This window comes from Ornithorhynchus anatinus, chromosome 3, assembly GCF_004115215.2.
Source record: "Ornithorhynchus anatinus isolate Pmale09 chromosome 3, mOrnAna1.pri.v4, whole genome shotgun sequence".
In the NCBI taxonomy this organism is placed as follows: Eukaryota; Metazoa; Chordata; class Mammalia; order Monotremata; family Ornithorhynchidae; genus Ornithorhynchus; species Ornithorhynchus anatinus.
The window spans coordinates 96,720,392-96,735,764 of NC_041730.1; the positions used below are offsets into that span (position 1 = coordinate 96,720,392).

Consider the following 15,373-nt stretch of genomic DNA (forward strand, 5'->3'; position numbering starts at 1 on the left):
ATATTGAAATCAAAATCAAACATAAAAATCAACAAAAATGGTTGAAAAACAGAGAGACCAGAGAAGAAAATTGGTCAGTAAACTGTAATATTACAGAAGCAAGTACAATTGTTTGCATGATGTAGAACAAGAGAGGCAAAAGGAACAATTAAGAAGGAAACAAAAAGAATGATCCATAAAATTGTGACTGATCCAAAATAAAAAGCAATGGGAAATGAAAGACATAAAGCACTTAGCAACCAAATATGACAACAATGAAAAGGAGGACACACGAAAGAAAGAATCCATAATGGGAAAAATGACCACATACTCAAAAGTCTTCTCTTACTTCCTATTGACTTTCCGATAGGCTAATTTTGAAACAGCACTAGCGGTTCTCATTTGCCTGTATAGGTATATGCTTGCTTTGTGCAACCACACGATTAACATTTTAGTCATTACGAATGCTCTCCCCTTACTACCATTTAACGCCAGAGACTGTACCTAATTAAAACCGTATCGACTCGTTTAGGTTGACGGGAGGAATCTAAAAATCTGTTCGAAAACCACTCAAGCCTATTTCATGCAGAACCCAAAAATATCTTTAAGTGACAGGCAATTGATGTGCAAACTGTGAAGCAACTGGAATAAATTCAAATCTGTACCTTCCATGCACAATTCGGTTATGCTTCACACTCACAAAGCCAATAAGAGCAAGAAATTTTCTGAGTCAAAGTTTAAAAAGAAAAAAGGAATTTTTTGGCACTTTTTTCATGCGATATATTCCTTTTATGTGGGAAAAACTAAAGAAAAATATAACATGAAATGGCCTTTAAAAGCATGTGTCATACATGAAATATGGAAGCTATGATTCATGGTAAACGTGAGCAAGCAAAGCAAACAAAACTTTTTGTCATGCACAGGATACCATATCAAAACAAGCACACAGAGAAATACAACTGGTAGGCTGTATTATGCATAATATTTAAACTTTAAGATTATTTTTACAAGATTCATTTTAAAAGATGAGTACACTTTTTCCATGAACTATCGTTTCTTGGTGCCTTTTGAAATTTTTCAAAAAAAAATCAGCCTAATGCCTGGCTTTTTTGGTGGGGTGGGGGCAAAACTCTGCAAATACTTATTCATTTTCTGGAGCCATCAGCACTGAAAATTTAGAACATAATTATCCCCAGGCAGTCAAAAACCTTTCTTTCTTCTAATTTTTCAAAAGGTATCGTAGGAAAAGTACAGAAAGAACAAGAGTACATTAATATTTAACATTTCTGAAATACGTCCAGCATGATACAATATGAGAGTCACTATTGAGACCTGAATTATAAGGATCCTTATAATCCATTAATTTCAATGGGAAATGTCTAGAATAATCAATTGGCTCAGGGGACCTCAAATCACTGAGTCACCAAGGTATTTTCAATATATTGCACTGTAATTCATTTGGGAGAAGTATTGAAATGACGCACACTTCCATTACTGTACCCAAAATGCACGAGTGATGGAGAGACAGTCTCTGAATCTGGAAGGGTTTAAAACCCTTAAACTTCTAAAACTTTAACAACAGTGATTAGGACCAGTGGTGGGTGTGAAAGTTCTAGTTCAAAGTCTGCTACAATCTCACTGCCAGAAGCCAGTACTTCAAAACTATGCTAAATGGCAAGCAGAAATGAAAATATCCTTCATCTTTGAGGTTCCTCTTCATGGCAGGCTTGATTCATTGTTACAGTCCACTCCTTGGTCTTGTCGGTAATTCCTATAACTGTCAAAATTTTCACAGTGAACACCCATTTCAACGCCAATACTCAATAACTTCATTTTTCATGCTTGTGTTTTATTCTCAGGAAACTGGGATTACCTAAAGAGACTCTTGGATTTGCTGAAGTCCTGACTCTTCTCTCTGCTGAAGCTTCGATCACCGTTAACTCTTCGGAAGGTGTTGATGGCTACAGAAGGGTTCTGTCTCATGCCTCATAAGATTTACCGTGTTCTGTGGTTTCCAAATCCCACTGGCTGTTCATAGAATTATCAGAGATTTTCCTGTTTTACCATTTGTCAGCATATCTGCCATTTCAGCCTTTCCAAGTTCCATATCCCATACGATGGAAGCTTCACGTTGACAGCTGGAGGGCACGGGCTTACAGATTGGTAAATTATGGAATCCCTTTTGGAACGAGGACTCCAGGACAAGGACAGACCCCATCCCGCTTGTGGAAACAGATTAATTTACCTGAGTTACTAATTACTGATCCTAGACCTAAGCCTCCTTCCTTTCTAGCATCCCACCTCCTCCCCACTTCACCCGCTTACATATAAAAAAAGAGGAAATAGTCTTCTCCATGGGCTAGAAGATCAGGGAATTGTGGATAATTTCATTCCACAAAATGGCTTTGGCCTCATCCCAGCAATTTGACTGCAGTGCCCAGTGCATTTTCTTACATTAGTAGTGACAATTTGCTGTCGGATCACTTCTGTCTCTCCCCTTTCTGGCTTACTGAAGAACGTTATTCAGAGTTGTGTCCACTGGATGGTGCTTTCATAAGGCTTCAAACATCTTCTTTAGTAAGCAGGCAGAGAAATGGAGAACCAGGAAGGATATAGGAAGAAACTTATATAAAAAGAGATCCTCCAAAACTGAAGTCTGAGAAGTAAATTCAAGCTTTTCAAACTTTTTCAAATGGATTGGTCCTCTAATCTACTTGCTGTCCTCAAATGAAATGATTTGGGGTATTCCCAAAGAAAAGAATCACAAGAGAACTGCCTCCATGTGCTAGAATACCCCACCTAGATGCTAAGAGGAGGGATATTAAAGGTGCAATACGAAACACTGGCAGAAGGAACAGCACTGGGAATATTTAAGCAGGAAAAGCAAGGAAATAATGTTGTAAAGATGAGAGAAATTAGGAAAAACTTTGAGAACCCTTTGAGAAGGGAACTGCAAGTTTAGGTCAAGAAAATGAATGATGCAAAAGGAGAGCGAGGCCTCTATTTAGAAAGGGCTCAAATGGAGAAAAAATGAAAAAAAATTCTGAAATCTGAACTGCAGAAACATTCAAAAAGGAAAGTCAGTGCATCATGGAGTTCTATCAAAAAAACAACAACCCTAGTCAAATGTTGGTCTCCACATCTAGATTCGGTAGTCAACTTTTTTCCAACACTACTTGGAGATTCCAAGGGATTTCATTTTGAAGCTTTTTAAAGAGAAGCCCTTGACTTCTAAACTGGGGAGGGGTCATTTTTAGTGGGCCTTGGAGATGCTTAGCATGCGGTCAGGCTCTTGCAATTATTGTTAAAAATTCATCAAAGAGTTCATTTTATCAGACAATCCATCAGTGGATTTATTGAGCGCTTACTGTGTGCAGAGTACTGTACTAAGTAAGCACTTGGGAGAGGTCTTTTTTCACTCTCTTTTTTTCCTCAAATGACACCAAAATTCAACATCTATAGAAAAAATGTCTCTTCTTCTAAAAGGTCATATAAATTAGTAAATATGTTAGAAAACTCACTCATTCCAGGCTCAGTCAAATAGCTGTAGCGCTTACGTAAAGCCAGAGATGCAAAACTCTGACGTCGATCTGTTTTCTCCGTCTGCAAGAAAAAATAGACTATGCTTCCACTGGATACCCTAAGGCATTTTTTACAGTCTTTAAGCATGTTTCTGGTTATGACACTTTCATATTAACTTTATTTATTTTCTTCCCTCTCAGCAACTTTCCATTTATTTAATCATCATTGGTTCTACCCCTCCTTTAAAAAATAATTTGTTAGGCAGCAGCAATAGGAGCATCAACACAGAACGCTACATGGAATTACAGATAATAGACATAAAACATTACAGAGACTATTGTGTGCTGAGCAATACATTTCCCCAAATTAATTCATTTAAAAAGCACAATGAATACTAAGTCAGTACATTAAAGGACAAATTAGGCATGAAGGTTTTTTTTAATAGGTGTTAAATTCTAGGGTACAGATGAAAATTTTAATTTGCTTTTAACTTGGGAATAATGTGTCACATTGTTTGCATGTTTTATAACAGCTGTGATTTTAAGACTTGATTTAAAATAATTCCTTTTATAAAAATGATAAAATAATTATATTTTTTCAATATAATTTTAAAGTGAATTAGGGTGGTTGATTCTTGGAACTATTAATTCTTTTCCTTTGTAATTAGTACACATGCATTAATGAAAAGTCTTTATGTAACAGGCACATTTGTTTACTGTGCAGAGGATTTTAAGCAGGTTTGCTAAGAGACCCTTCAAATCTTCATTTTAAAAACACTTATTTTCCTAGTTTGAGATGAATTCTAATTAGTTGTGTTCAAAAAACATCCTCTTCCTCTGTAAGAAAAATTCTGTTGTGTGTAAATTATCTTGGAATATAGGTTTTTAGCAGTGGAAAATTTTGAAAGGGAGAAATGGCCTTCTAAGCTCCTAAGCGTGAGTGTTTTCTCCCTGCACTTACAAAAATAGCAAAAATAATCAGACAGCATTATCTGTTACTCTGTGTAGGAAAATGCAATGGGCTAACATTTAGTACATAGTAGTATAGAATGCAAGTTTGAGTTAAGTGTTTTTCGGTTCTTTTTCCAAGAAAAACAACTGGCCTAATCTCCATACATACTGTCTTAAAGTAAATGAAAATATAATCTGATGACATCACTCTCCCCAAACTCCAAGTTTTCTGGTGCTTTCTAGAATAGTTTTAATTTCTATTCTACTTCTGAATAAAATGAAAGCAGAAGACAGTGTTCATATTACCTCATCATCTTGATCTGACTCTGTTTCCTTTTGGTCCCAAGATGCATTGCAGAGACAAGGAATATTATAATGGACAGCAGGGAAAAGAATATCAGGATATGAAAAGGATCGAGTAGGGAGCACAAAATGCAAGCTGATTTATAAAAGCAAAGCAAACCGAAAAGGCCAAAGTAAAAAGAACTTTACATCCAGTGCAAATTAACACGTGACATTACTGAAAGCATAAAATCTATGAACTGCAGGCTGGAGCATGAACTGTAAACAGAGGACCCAGGCACAAAAACCATAAGAATTTGACACCACAGTCACAGACTTAAAAAGCTTTCTACAGTTGAAAACTAATAAAAACAAGTTTAAACTGCCTTAAATTACAAAGCATTCCACTACTGACGCTTCGACGGCTTGTTTCCTCATTTCTAGAAGAGTTAAGTTAGATGGAAGTAAGAGATACCTTTTTATGTGCTGGCAGGGTAATATTTAAGTTGCAAACTGCTGCTTGAGATAGTCCTTTTGTAGTCTTTGGTTCTTTCAGGAATGATAAACGACCACAAGGCTCTTGGCTGCTGTCTCTAATCTAGACAAATGTATAGAGTGAACAGTTGTAAATAAGGAGCTTTTAATAATGTTGATGCATAAATAACAGCTCAGTGGGTTTGAGGTTTTTGTTTTTTTGTTTATTTTAACATAGCACTCTGAGCAGAGTGACCTGATGAAAAGAACTTGAGACTGGGAGTTGAGACTTGGATTTTATTCTTAACCCTGTCATTCGCTGTCCTGTTTTGAGACTCTGGGCAAGTCACTAAACTTTTTAATCTTCCTTGTGGGTTGAAGATGGAGAAGTTCCCTGAGTTTCCCAACCTCTTATTTGAGATTTTCCTGAAGGACAGGGACTGTGTTCTGATCTGATTATTTTATAACTACCCTGCCACTTAGTAAAATGCTTGACCCATGTAAAGTACTTAATAACTACCACCACCAACTAGTGAAAATATAACGGCAAGAACAATCAAATGGGAAATTATTTGAATTGATGTGATGTCAAGTTCATAGTTTGGTGGTCTGAACAATGTCCTCAATAAATAGTACAGACTGGCTAACTGGAAAGGCCACACTTCCAATTGAGTATATGCTGTTTGGAAAAATGTCATGTCCTTTTCTTTTTCTGTAAAATAGGGGTTAACATCTGGCATTGTGTTTTACCCAGTTTCTTTATCCCTTGTCATTCCCCTCCAACAAAGATTATGTATTTGGAGATTTTTTTATTGGTAATTCTTTGCTATTTTGAAGGCAACTCAATTGTTTTCCCACAGAATATCTTTCCTTCAGGGCTCTGAAGAGCTGACACAGTTGGAAATAGGAGATAGAGCTCTGATACAGGTCACCATCAATATCTTGAGGGTGTCTACTGATAACTGTGGTATTCAGCAATCATTCTGTGCCAAGCACCCTACTGTGTTTACAATATTGAATTAGGTACTTGAGAAGAATGGAGAAGTAGAAGACAAGATTCCTATTTCCTAGGACCTTACAATCTATGGGGGACTAGGAGCACTTACAAATTTGATATAGTCAAATGAGCAGAGATGTACTGAGGAAAAAGCATGTGTGGGATGCTTTGGGGATTACTCAATGTCTAATAAGAAGGTTATTTCGAAGGGCTTTAAAGGCAGGGAAGTTTGTTGAGATTAAGGGGCATTCTAGGCAAGAGGATGGCATGAGCAACCAGTATTAATTAATGGTATTCATTGAGCACTTACTGTCTGCAAAGCACTGTACTAGGTGTTTAGGAGAGTACATTTTAACAATAAACAGGCACATTTCCTGCCCACAACAAGCTCACTGTCCCAGCAAGCCACGTTTCCTGGGGTCATGGAGTGCAAAGAGAAAGTAGGTGGGTAGGGAAGTAGCACACTGCCATGTGGGCATGCAATCTTTGTTTGTTTTTTTTCATGGTATTTGTTAAATGTTTACTATATGCCAGGCACTGTACTAAGTGCTAGGGTAGATAGAAGATAATCAGGTTGAATACAGTCCAATTCCCACATTGGGCTCACAGTCTCAGTCCCCATTTTAGAGATGAGAAAACTGAGGCACACAGAAGTTAAGTGATTTGCCTAAGGTCATACTGCAGACAAGTCGAGATTAGAACCCAGGTTCTCTGACTCCCAAGCCCAAGTTCTTTTCCACTAGGCTACACTGTTTTTCACTACTCGTATTAGCCGGTCATGGACAGAAACAGGAGAAGAATCCAACGAGCCTTCTTTCTAGAACAGAGAGTTTTTTCACTGGATCAAAAGAAGGACTGAGTGAAGAGGAAGGGACAAATAAATGCATTTCCATAAAGGAAGAATGTTGCTGCATTGCCAAATCATTAGGACAGCTAAAAACGATACTCCTGACTCCAACAAAACTGATTTGTATGTCAGAAATAATAATATTACTATTCAGTTGTTCTGGTTCCTAAAATCCCTTAACAGCTGAAACAAACGAGATACCATCATTATGTTGGATGCCTTGCTAAGGTCCTGAATCAACTGCACTATGAGTAACCTATCCCTCCTCTACTTCTGAGAAGCTAAAACTTTTTCTAACCATGGCATCTATGTTGGGAAGTTTTACCTTAATGGAAAATGGCAGTCTGTTTTCTTTGAAAGCATAAAAGTTAAAAACAAGCTGCTGTCCTCCTTTTGTCAGAGGAGCCAGATTTCCATAGCAGTCGACATAAATCGGCTTTCCTTCTAGGACCTGAAACATAAACCACCCCCACAAAGAAGGTAAAAGTTAAGGTAGGTGTAAATATAAAGGGAAATTTCATCGTATGCTATATCTAGTCATTCACTGGCAAAGTAGTTTTTCAGAGAATATTTAAGGCAAATTTGGTTGTGCAAATATCCTAATAAATTCACTTTTGGGGGTTGAATTACACACCTCAATATCTTTGCTTCTTGCAACTTCTTCAAAGTTCTCTTGCTGCTCTAAGGTCTTGTCCACTTTATCATCTGTCATGCAAAAGCAACGCAAGGAAGATTCCACTGGATCGTTGGTTTTGGCAAAAACAACAAACTTGGCCATGTAGGGAACACATATTAGTTCTCGGTAAAGTTGAGTGGCTAACCCCACAGTTTCCAAAACCTGATGGCAGTCAGCAAGCCAAAACCTGGAGGAAGTAAAAAAAACAACAAACAAAAAAAAAACCCAATAAAAAAGCTATCAGAAGTTTACTAAACTGTAAGACCCAGCAATACAAAAATCTCAACAAAATTCTTAGAATTGCAAGATCAAATCTAGAAAATTGGTTTAACATCATTAAGCTAAAAGGCATGCCTGTTTAAAGTTGTCAAACTGGTTTTTAATTAAAAACAAAATTTAAAAAAATCCTGACCATGGGTAACAGGAATCTGTACCTACCTATATTTGTAATCTCCAGATCAATCAATTTTTTTAAATTATGCTACTTGTTAAGCCCTTACTATGTGCCAAGCACTGTTCTAAGCACTGGGGTACATACAAGTTAATTATGTTGGACACAGTCCCTGTCCCCCATGGGGCTCACAGTCTTAACCCCCATTTTGCAGATGAGGTAACTGAGGCACAGAGAAGTTAAGTGATTTGCCCATGGTCACACAGGAGACAAGTGGCAGATCTGGAATTAGAACTCAAGTCTTTCTTACTCCCAGCCCCGTGCTCTATTCATTAAACCACACTGTTTCCTTAATTACTAATTAGTGAGTCAAGTGTGTAGCCACCACAGGATGGTATTGCTGGCAGCTGTACATTCTCTCTCACATACCCCCTTTGATCGTGTTGGAGCTGTACCAGAGGAAAGGCCAATGTAGCAGACTCCCCTCTATGGCTAAACACTGCTCCTAAAATGGAATGCATAAGCTTGTTGGATACCAATGATTACCAGAAGAAGAGTGAAGCATCCTCAGTGTGGAGAAAAGAATGGACTTGTCACTGCGTTACTCCTTGTTTAGAGCTCACCTCCTCCAAGAGGTCTTCCCCCTTTCCCTCTGCTCCTCGTCCCCTCCCCGTCATCCCTACTCCCTCCCTCTGCTCTACCCTCTTCGCCTCCCCACAGCATTTCTGTATATTTGTACATATTTATTATTCTATTTGTTTTACTAATGAAGTGTATATACCTATAATTTTATTTATCTATTTTGATGCTATTGATGCCTGTCTACTTGTTTTGTTTTATCTGTCTCCCCCTTTTATACTGTGAGCCCATTGTTGGGTAGCGATTGTCTCTATCTTTTGCCGAATTGTACTTTCCAAGCACTTAGTACAGTGTTCTGCACCCAGCAAGCTCTCAATAAATACGACTGAATGAATGAAAAAATAAGGAAGTGATCTCCCAGTCACTCAATTATATTTATTGAGCACTTACTCTGTGCAGAACACTTTACTAAGCGCTTGAGGGAGTACAATATAACAATGTAACAGACATATTCCCTTCCCAGAAAGAGCTTACGGGCTAGAGGGAGAGCCAGACATTAATATAAATATATTGCTGATATGTTCATAAGTGCTATGGGGCTGGGAGAGGGGATGAATAAAGGGAGCAAGTCACGGTGACGCAGAAGGGAGTGGAAAGGAGGGCTCAGTCAGCGGAGGCCTCTTGGAGGAGATGCACCTACAATATGGCTTTGAAAGCGGGAAGGGTCATTGTCTGTCAGATATGAGGAGGGAGGGCGTTCCAGGCCAGAGGGAGGACTTGGGCCAGAGGTGGGCGGCGAAATGGATGAGATTGAGGTACAGAGAGAAGGTTGGCATTAGAGGAGCAAAGTGTGAGGGCTGGGTTGCAGTAGGATAGTAGTGACATCAGGTAGTAGGGGGCAAGATGATTGAGTGCTTTAAACAAATTTGACTGCTTTGAGCACATCATATGTGATCCCATATATGGTATTCCTGAGGACAAGCTACTTCTGAGCTGCCGCTGCAGTCATACAAGAATTCCTGCTGTTTTGCTCTCGTCAAATTGTCTGGGTAATAATGTGCTTTTAAATACTGCTTCTAATATCCAATATGATCAGGTGGATGAAGTAGCTTTCGTACGAGAATACACTGAAAAGATTCCAGTTTAGGCAGAAGGCTGAGAAGATGTACAATTATGACATTATTATTATATTTTCAAGCACCTATAATGTATCAAGAACAGTTCTAAACACTGGGGTAGACACAAGATAATCAGATCGGACACTACCCCTGTCCTACATTGGGCTCCTAGTCTAAATTCATGTATTGAATTCCCATTTTACAGATGAGGAAACAGAGGCACAGAGAGGTTCCACACCTTGTCCTCCCCCTGACTTTCCCATCACTGTGGACAGCACCACCATCCTACCTGTCTCACAAACCCATAACCTTAGCATTATCCGTGACTCCTCTCTCCCATTCAACCCATAATTCAATCTATCACTAAACCCTGTCAGTTCAACTTTCACACCATCGCTAAAATCAGTCCTTTCATCTCCATCCTAAGAACTACCATAATGATCCAAGCACTTATCCTATCCTGCCTTGATTACTACATCAACCTCCTCACTGACCTCCCTGCCTCCTGTCTCTCCCCACAGCAGTCCATATTTTATCCTGCTGCCAGAATCATTTTTCTACAAAAATGTTCAGTCCATGTCTCCTCACTCCTCAAGAACCTCCAGTGGTTGCCCATCCAAAGCTGCATCAAACAGAAACTCCTTACCGCTGGCTTTAAATAAAATCATCTTGCCCCCTCCTAACTTACCTCACTAATATCCTATACAACCCAGCATGCTCACTTCACTCCTCTAACACCAACCTACTTGCTGTATCTTGATCTTGTCTACATTGTCGCTGACCTCTCGCCCATGTCCTGTCTCAAACCTGGAACTTCCTCCTTCTTCACATCTGACAGACCACCACTCTCCCTTCCTTCAAAGCCTTATTAAAATCCAAGTGACCTTCCCCAACTAAGCCCACATTTCTCCTACTCTCTCTCCCTTCTGTGTCACCATTGCACTAGGATCTGTACCCTTTAAGTACTTGATACTCACCCCACTCTCAGACCCACAGCACTTATATATCCATAATTTATTTTAATGTCTGTCTTCCCCTGTAGACTGTAAGCTCCTTGTGAGTAGGGAGCGTGTGCCGATTCTGTTACACTGTTCTCTCCCAAGTGCTCTGCACCCAGTGACTGCTCAATGAATATGGAGATTGGCCAATTGATCTGTTCCAAGAACAGTACTCCTTAGAATTTTAAGTTCATCTTGATTTAAGAAACTTTAGATCTTTGACATTTTGTATTTCCATACCTGGCTGAAACATTGGTTGTGAAAGAGACACTGTCCTTTATGAAGGTGAGTGGGGTGGTTCCGGTGATGTCTTCCCACTGAGCAGGTGAAGTTCCCCCTGAGAAAATAAATGTCAAAGACACGCTCGTTTACATGTTAAGAGTTTTGGGCACAGACTTTAGCTGTGGGATTTTGGTTTTCTCTTTCATCCCTCTAGATTTTTCATCCCCAATTCCAGCCAATTCCCACCCTGAGTAACTGCATCCTTATAACATCAACTGATTTTGGCTTGGTATCACTCAGGCCTTGGTTCTTCCTAGACAAGACCGCTGCAATCCCGACATCCTGAATTGAGAGTGGCTGTATGATCTGAGCTGCCGGCTTACTTTTATTTTTTTTATTTTTTTTAATCCCTGATTTATTCATTCACTGGCTCAGATGGAAAGCTTAGGATGGACTGGCTCCTGCCTCTGGGTCTCCATCCAAAATTCAATAACACACCACATTCGATAACAGTGGCATGAAACTTCAGCCTAATTGGGAGGATCCTGGACCCTGCCAAGACTTTCCTTTTGGGTGAAAATAATGGAATGAACACTTTCCTCAAATCATTCTCAATTCCCCTTTCTGAAAAGATGGGCCAGAATCATCTCAGCTGCTGGGCCCAAAATTAGAACAAATGTGGCAGTAACATATAGCCCTGGCTCCCTGTGCCTTAATCACCATCTTGTGAGCTATTTGCCATCTTCTACAATCTTGTCAACAACACTGGCATTGTGAGTCCAAAGAGCAGGCTTTTGGCATTCATTGTGAGCTTCTCCCTGTCCGAGGGGGCTTAAGGGAGACCTGACTTAACTTGGGGAAGCCATGGGAGAACCTAAGAGAAACAAAGGAGGGGATAAAGAATATTTGACAAAGAAATGATTTAATCCTTTCACTTCCCTACTGATAACAATCGTTCTTCAGCCTCCAAAGGAATAACACAACATGCTTAGAAATCTACCACTGAGAATAAGAACAAATTCACAATTTGAATTGATTAGAGTTTAGGGGCTAATCCAACCTGTAATACTACACAGAAGTCGCAAACTAGGTGTGATCTCTCCTTTGAAACCATTGGTTGTTCCCTCTCCTGAAGGTGGTGGCACGGGGATGGTCATAGTTATTGGTTTATGAAACTTCCTCCTTCGTGGCTCCACAGTGACAATTGGACTAAATGTTGCCTTATTTCCAAGGATTTTTTTCACAATTTCATCAGGAACAGGCTGGGCCTACGGGGGAGAGTAACACAAATTAAAATGGGATTTTTTTTAATGAGAAAGCACATTTTTAAAATGAAGGGGGAAAAATAAAAATATTTTCATTTCCACCCCCTCTTCGTTCTCTGAAAAACAGTCCCTTCCAGATGGGCTTTGCAAGAAATAAACATCTTTTATGTGAATTTTCACAGGTCAACAATCACCTATCTTGCAACTAAATCAACTCTGCTGATATGATTCAAAAGGAAACCAAAAATATGAGTAGAAGCAGTTAAATTACTAGCAATAAAACCATTGTGGTTAGTAAGAGGTGAAATACATAACTTTAGATTTCCAGTCTGCTGAATCCTAACCACTTCAACCTGGTTTGTGTCTTATTTGGTCAAATATACAACATGTAAAAGTCTGTAGACAATTAAGTGAAACCTCACAGTGATAAAGTGTAAATGTAATGTTTCACTGAGCTATTAAGACTCTGGTTTTGTACCTTACTATAGAAAAATCACAATAATAATAGTAACCATAGTGGTATTTACTAAGTGCTTACTGTGTGCCAAGAACTAAGTAAGAACTAAGAGCTAAGGTAGATGTAAAATAATCTGGCTAGATACAGTCTTTGTCCCACATGAGACTCAGAGTCTTAATAGGAGGGAAAACAGCTTAAGCACCTAAGAGAGAGGGAACAGGGCTACCAACTCGATTGTATTGTACCCTCCCAAGCACTTAGTACAGTGTCCTTCTGCAAATATAGGCACTCAATAAATACTACTGATTGATTGAGGGAGAACAGGTACCAAATAAGAGAAGCAGCGTGGCTCAGTGGAAAGAGCCCGGGCTTGGGAGTCAGAGGTCATGGGTTCAAATCCCGGCTCTGCCACTTGTCAGCTGTGTGACTGTAGGCAAGTCACTTAACTTCTCTGAGTCTCAGTTATCTCATCTGTAAACTGGGAATTAACTGTGAGCCTCACATGGGACAATCTGATTACCCTGTATCTACCCCAGTGCTTAGAACAGTGCTCTGCACATAGTAAGCACTTAACAAAACCAACAAATACTTCACTTCTCTGTGCCTCAGTTACCTCATCTGTAAAATGGGGATTAAAACTGTGAGTCCCACCTGGGACAACCTGATCACCCTGTATCTACCCCAGCGCTTAGAATAGTGCTCTGCACATAGTAAGGGCTTAACAAATACCAACATTACTATTACTTTACAGATGAGGGAACTGAGGCACAGAGAAGTTTAGTGACTTGACTAAGGTCACACAGCAAACAGTGACAGGATTAGAACTCAGGTCCATGGATTCCCAGGCCTGTGCTCTTTGTACTAGACCATGCTGCTTCTCTAGAATCCTTGTTTTAGGAGACCACGATTAGTAGTTGGGTTCTAGCATTACTGATTACAAATCAGATTTATGGACAAAACCTGTACACACGTGATTTATGTTAACAAAACAACAGCTAAAATATGAGAATGGCTGAAGACAATGGTATTCCATTTTATTTAAGGGAAGAAAAGGGAAGTACTTTATTGAACAATATGAGAATCAGTCTTTCAGTGACTGTGATCTAGCTACCCCTGAGAAATTCAAGGATGATTATTCTCCTAAATTTCCATTCAGCTTTCTAGATCAAAAAAGTTCCAATGGGTATGGCCAAGAATTAGACTGATCTTTATACCTTTTACTTCAAAAGAATAAATGCTTTTGTAAATTTTTCTTAGTCATGTGATTTTGCAGCTGCTTCCTTACTCATAGGCATCAAATTGCATAAAATAGTTTCATCTCCATCAGAAAGTAAGCAATGCTGCCAAATAAATTCTAAAATTAATCTTCTATGTAATGAACCACCTAGCCAAATGAACTATAAACACAAAATAGTTTTCATGGTACATTTAAATAATTATAAAAACACAAGCCTTGCCTAGAGAAGTAATTAGCAGAAGCATGCATTATGGAAATTTCATGACCGCCTTTCGATTCTGCCGAGTTAAATGGCTTTTCCTGATTTTATTACCTGGAGACCCACACGGATTCTTTTGGTTAAAGCACCCTCTGGGAAAGATGCTTGCACAAGGGGTACTGTTGTGCTACTCAAGAGGCCTCCTTCTGGACCAATCTGATTACTCTCCTGCTTAATCCGAGAAACCACCGCAAAATACTGGGGAAAATCCTTGGTGATAATCCTACAGATGCGCTTTTTTCCAAGTTCTTCAGGGCTGTCCAGTTCTGGAGGGATAAATCAAATGAAACATTATGATACGCTGCACTCCCTCTACGCACATGAAAATGCCCCCAACCAAAACTAAAACACGCAGACTCAAAAGGCACAGTTTGGATCTTGATTTCTTCATGAGCCACCACAGATTTTTCATAGCCAAACAGAACTAACTTTAAAACCAGTTAACAACAACAACAAAAAACCAACAAACTGTGTTGATACTCTGTATGATTAAGAGAGACAGAGAAAGGTGTCTCCCTCAGAGGAGACACTCTTCAGAACAGCTTTAAGTTTCCCATTCTTTGAAGAACATGCAAATTCAGGCAACCGTATTTTAGGCCAGTTTCACCAGATGGTCTTCTCTTAATAATGTCAGATAAAGTTGGAGCAGTTGTGGTGGTGTTACCTTTTCTAAACCCATGGCACTCTCCTTCTCTTACTGTTATTGCCTTGGATGCTAGTTTTTTGATCACTGTTGAGTGGTATTGGGTGACAGTATTATTTGGAATGCACTGCTCACCCTGAATGGAGAAGGGACCAGAAAGGAGTCTTAAAATATGTCTGCCTCATTAAACTCAAAATTGACTCAGAGAACTATGCCCATAGTTTGTTCATTCATTCATTCATTCATTCATTCATTCATTCATTCATTCGTATTTATGGAGCGCTTACTGTGTGCAGAGCACTGTACTTAGTGCTTGAAAAGTACAATTCGGCAACAAAATAGAGCCAATCCCTAACCAACAAAGATGCACTATAACAGATAAACCAGCAAGACTGTAAGCTTGTTGTGGGCAGGGAATGTCTGTTTATTGTTATAGTACACTCTCTCAAGCGTTTAGTACAGTGCTCTGCCCGGGGT

General features: G+C 39.2%; 1 protein-coding gene across 32 annotated transcripts in view; it reads right to left on the reverse strand.

Annotated features, from left to right (window-relative positions):
* The window catches only part of ANK3 (ankyrin 3), a 678,945-nt gene that overhangs the window by 40,984 nt on the left and 622,588 nt on the right, over positions 1-15,373 (reverse strand). For 26 of the 32 annotated variants that reach the window (XM_029059625.2, XM_029059631.2, XM_029059622.2 and 23 more), the window contains 8 exons: positions 14,308-14,519; positions 12,096-12,303; positions 11,054-11,150; positions 7,686-7,914; positions 7,377-7,502; positions 5,209-5,331; positions 4,758-4,784; positions 3,501-3,582 (listed from right to left, as the gene is read on the reverse strand). In XM_029059625.2, the coding sequence (XP_028915458.1) occupies positions 3,501-3,582; positions 4,758-4,784; positions 5,209-5,331; positions 7,377-7,502; positions 7,686-7,914; positions 11,054-11,150; positions 12,096-12,303; positions 14,308-14,519 (1,104 nt within the window). The remainder of the gene's footprint in view (positions 1-3,500; positions 3,583-4,757; positions 4,785-5,208; positions 5,332-7,376; positions 7,503-7,685; positions 7,915-11,053; positions 11,151-12,095; positions 12,304-14,307; positions 14,520-15,373) is intronic. The other 6 variants (XM_029059627.2, XM_039911541.1, XM_029059649.2 and 3 more) reach the window with 1 other exon arrangement.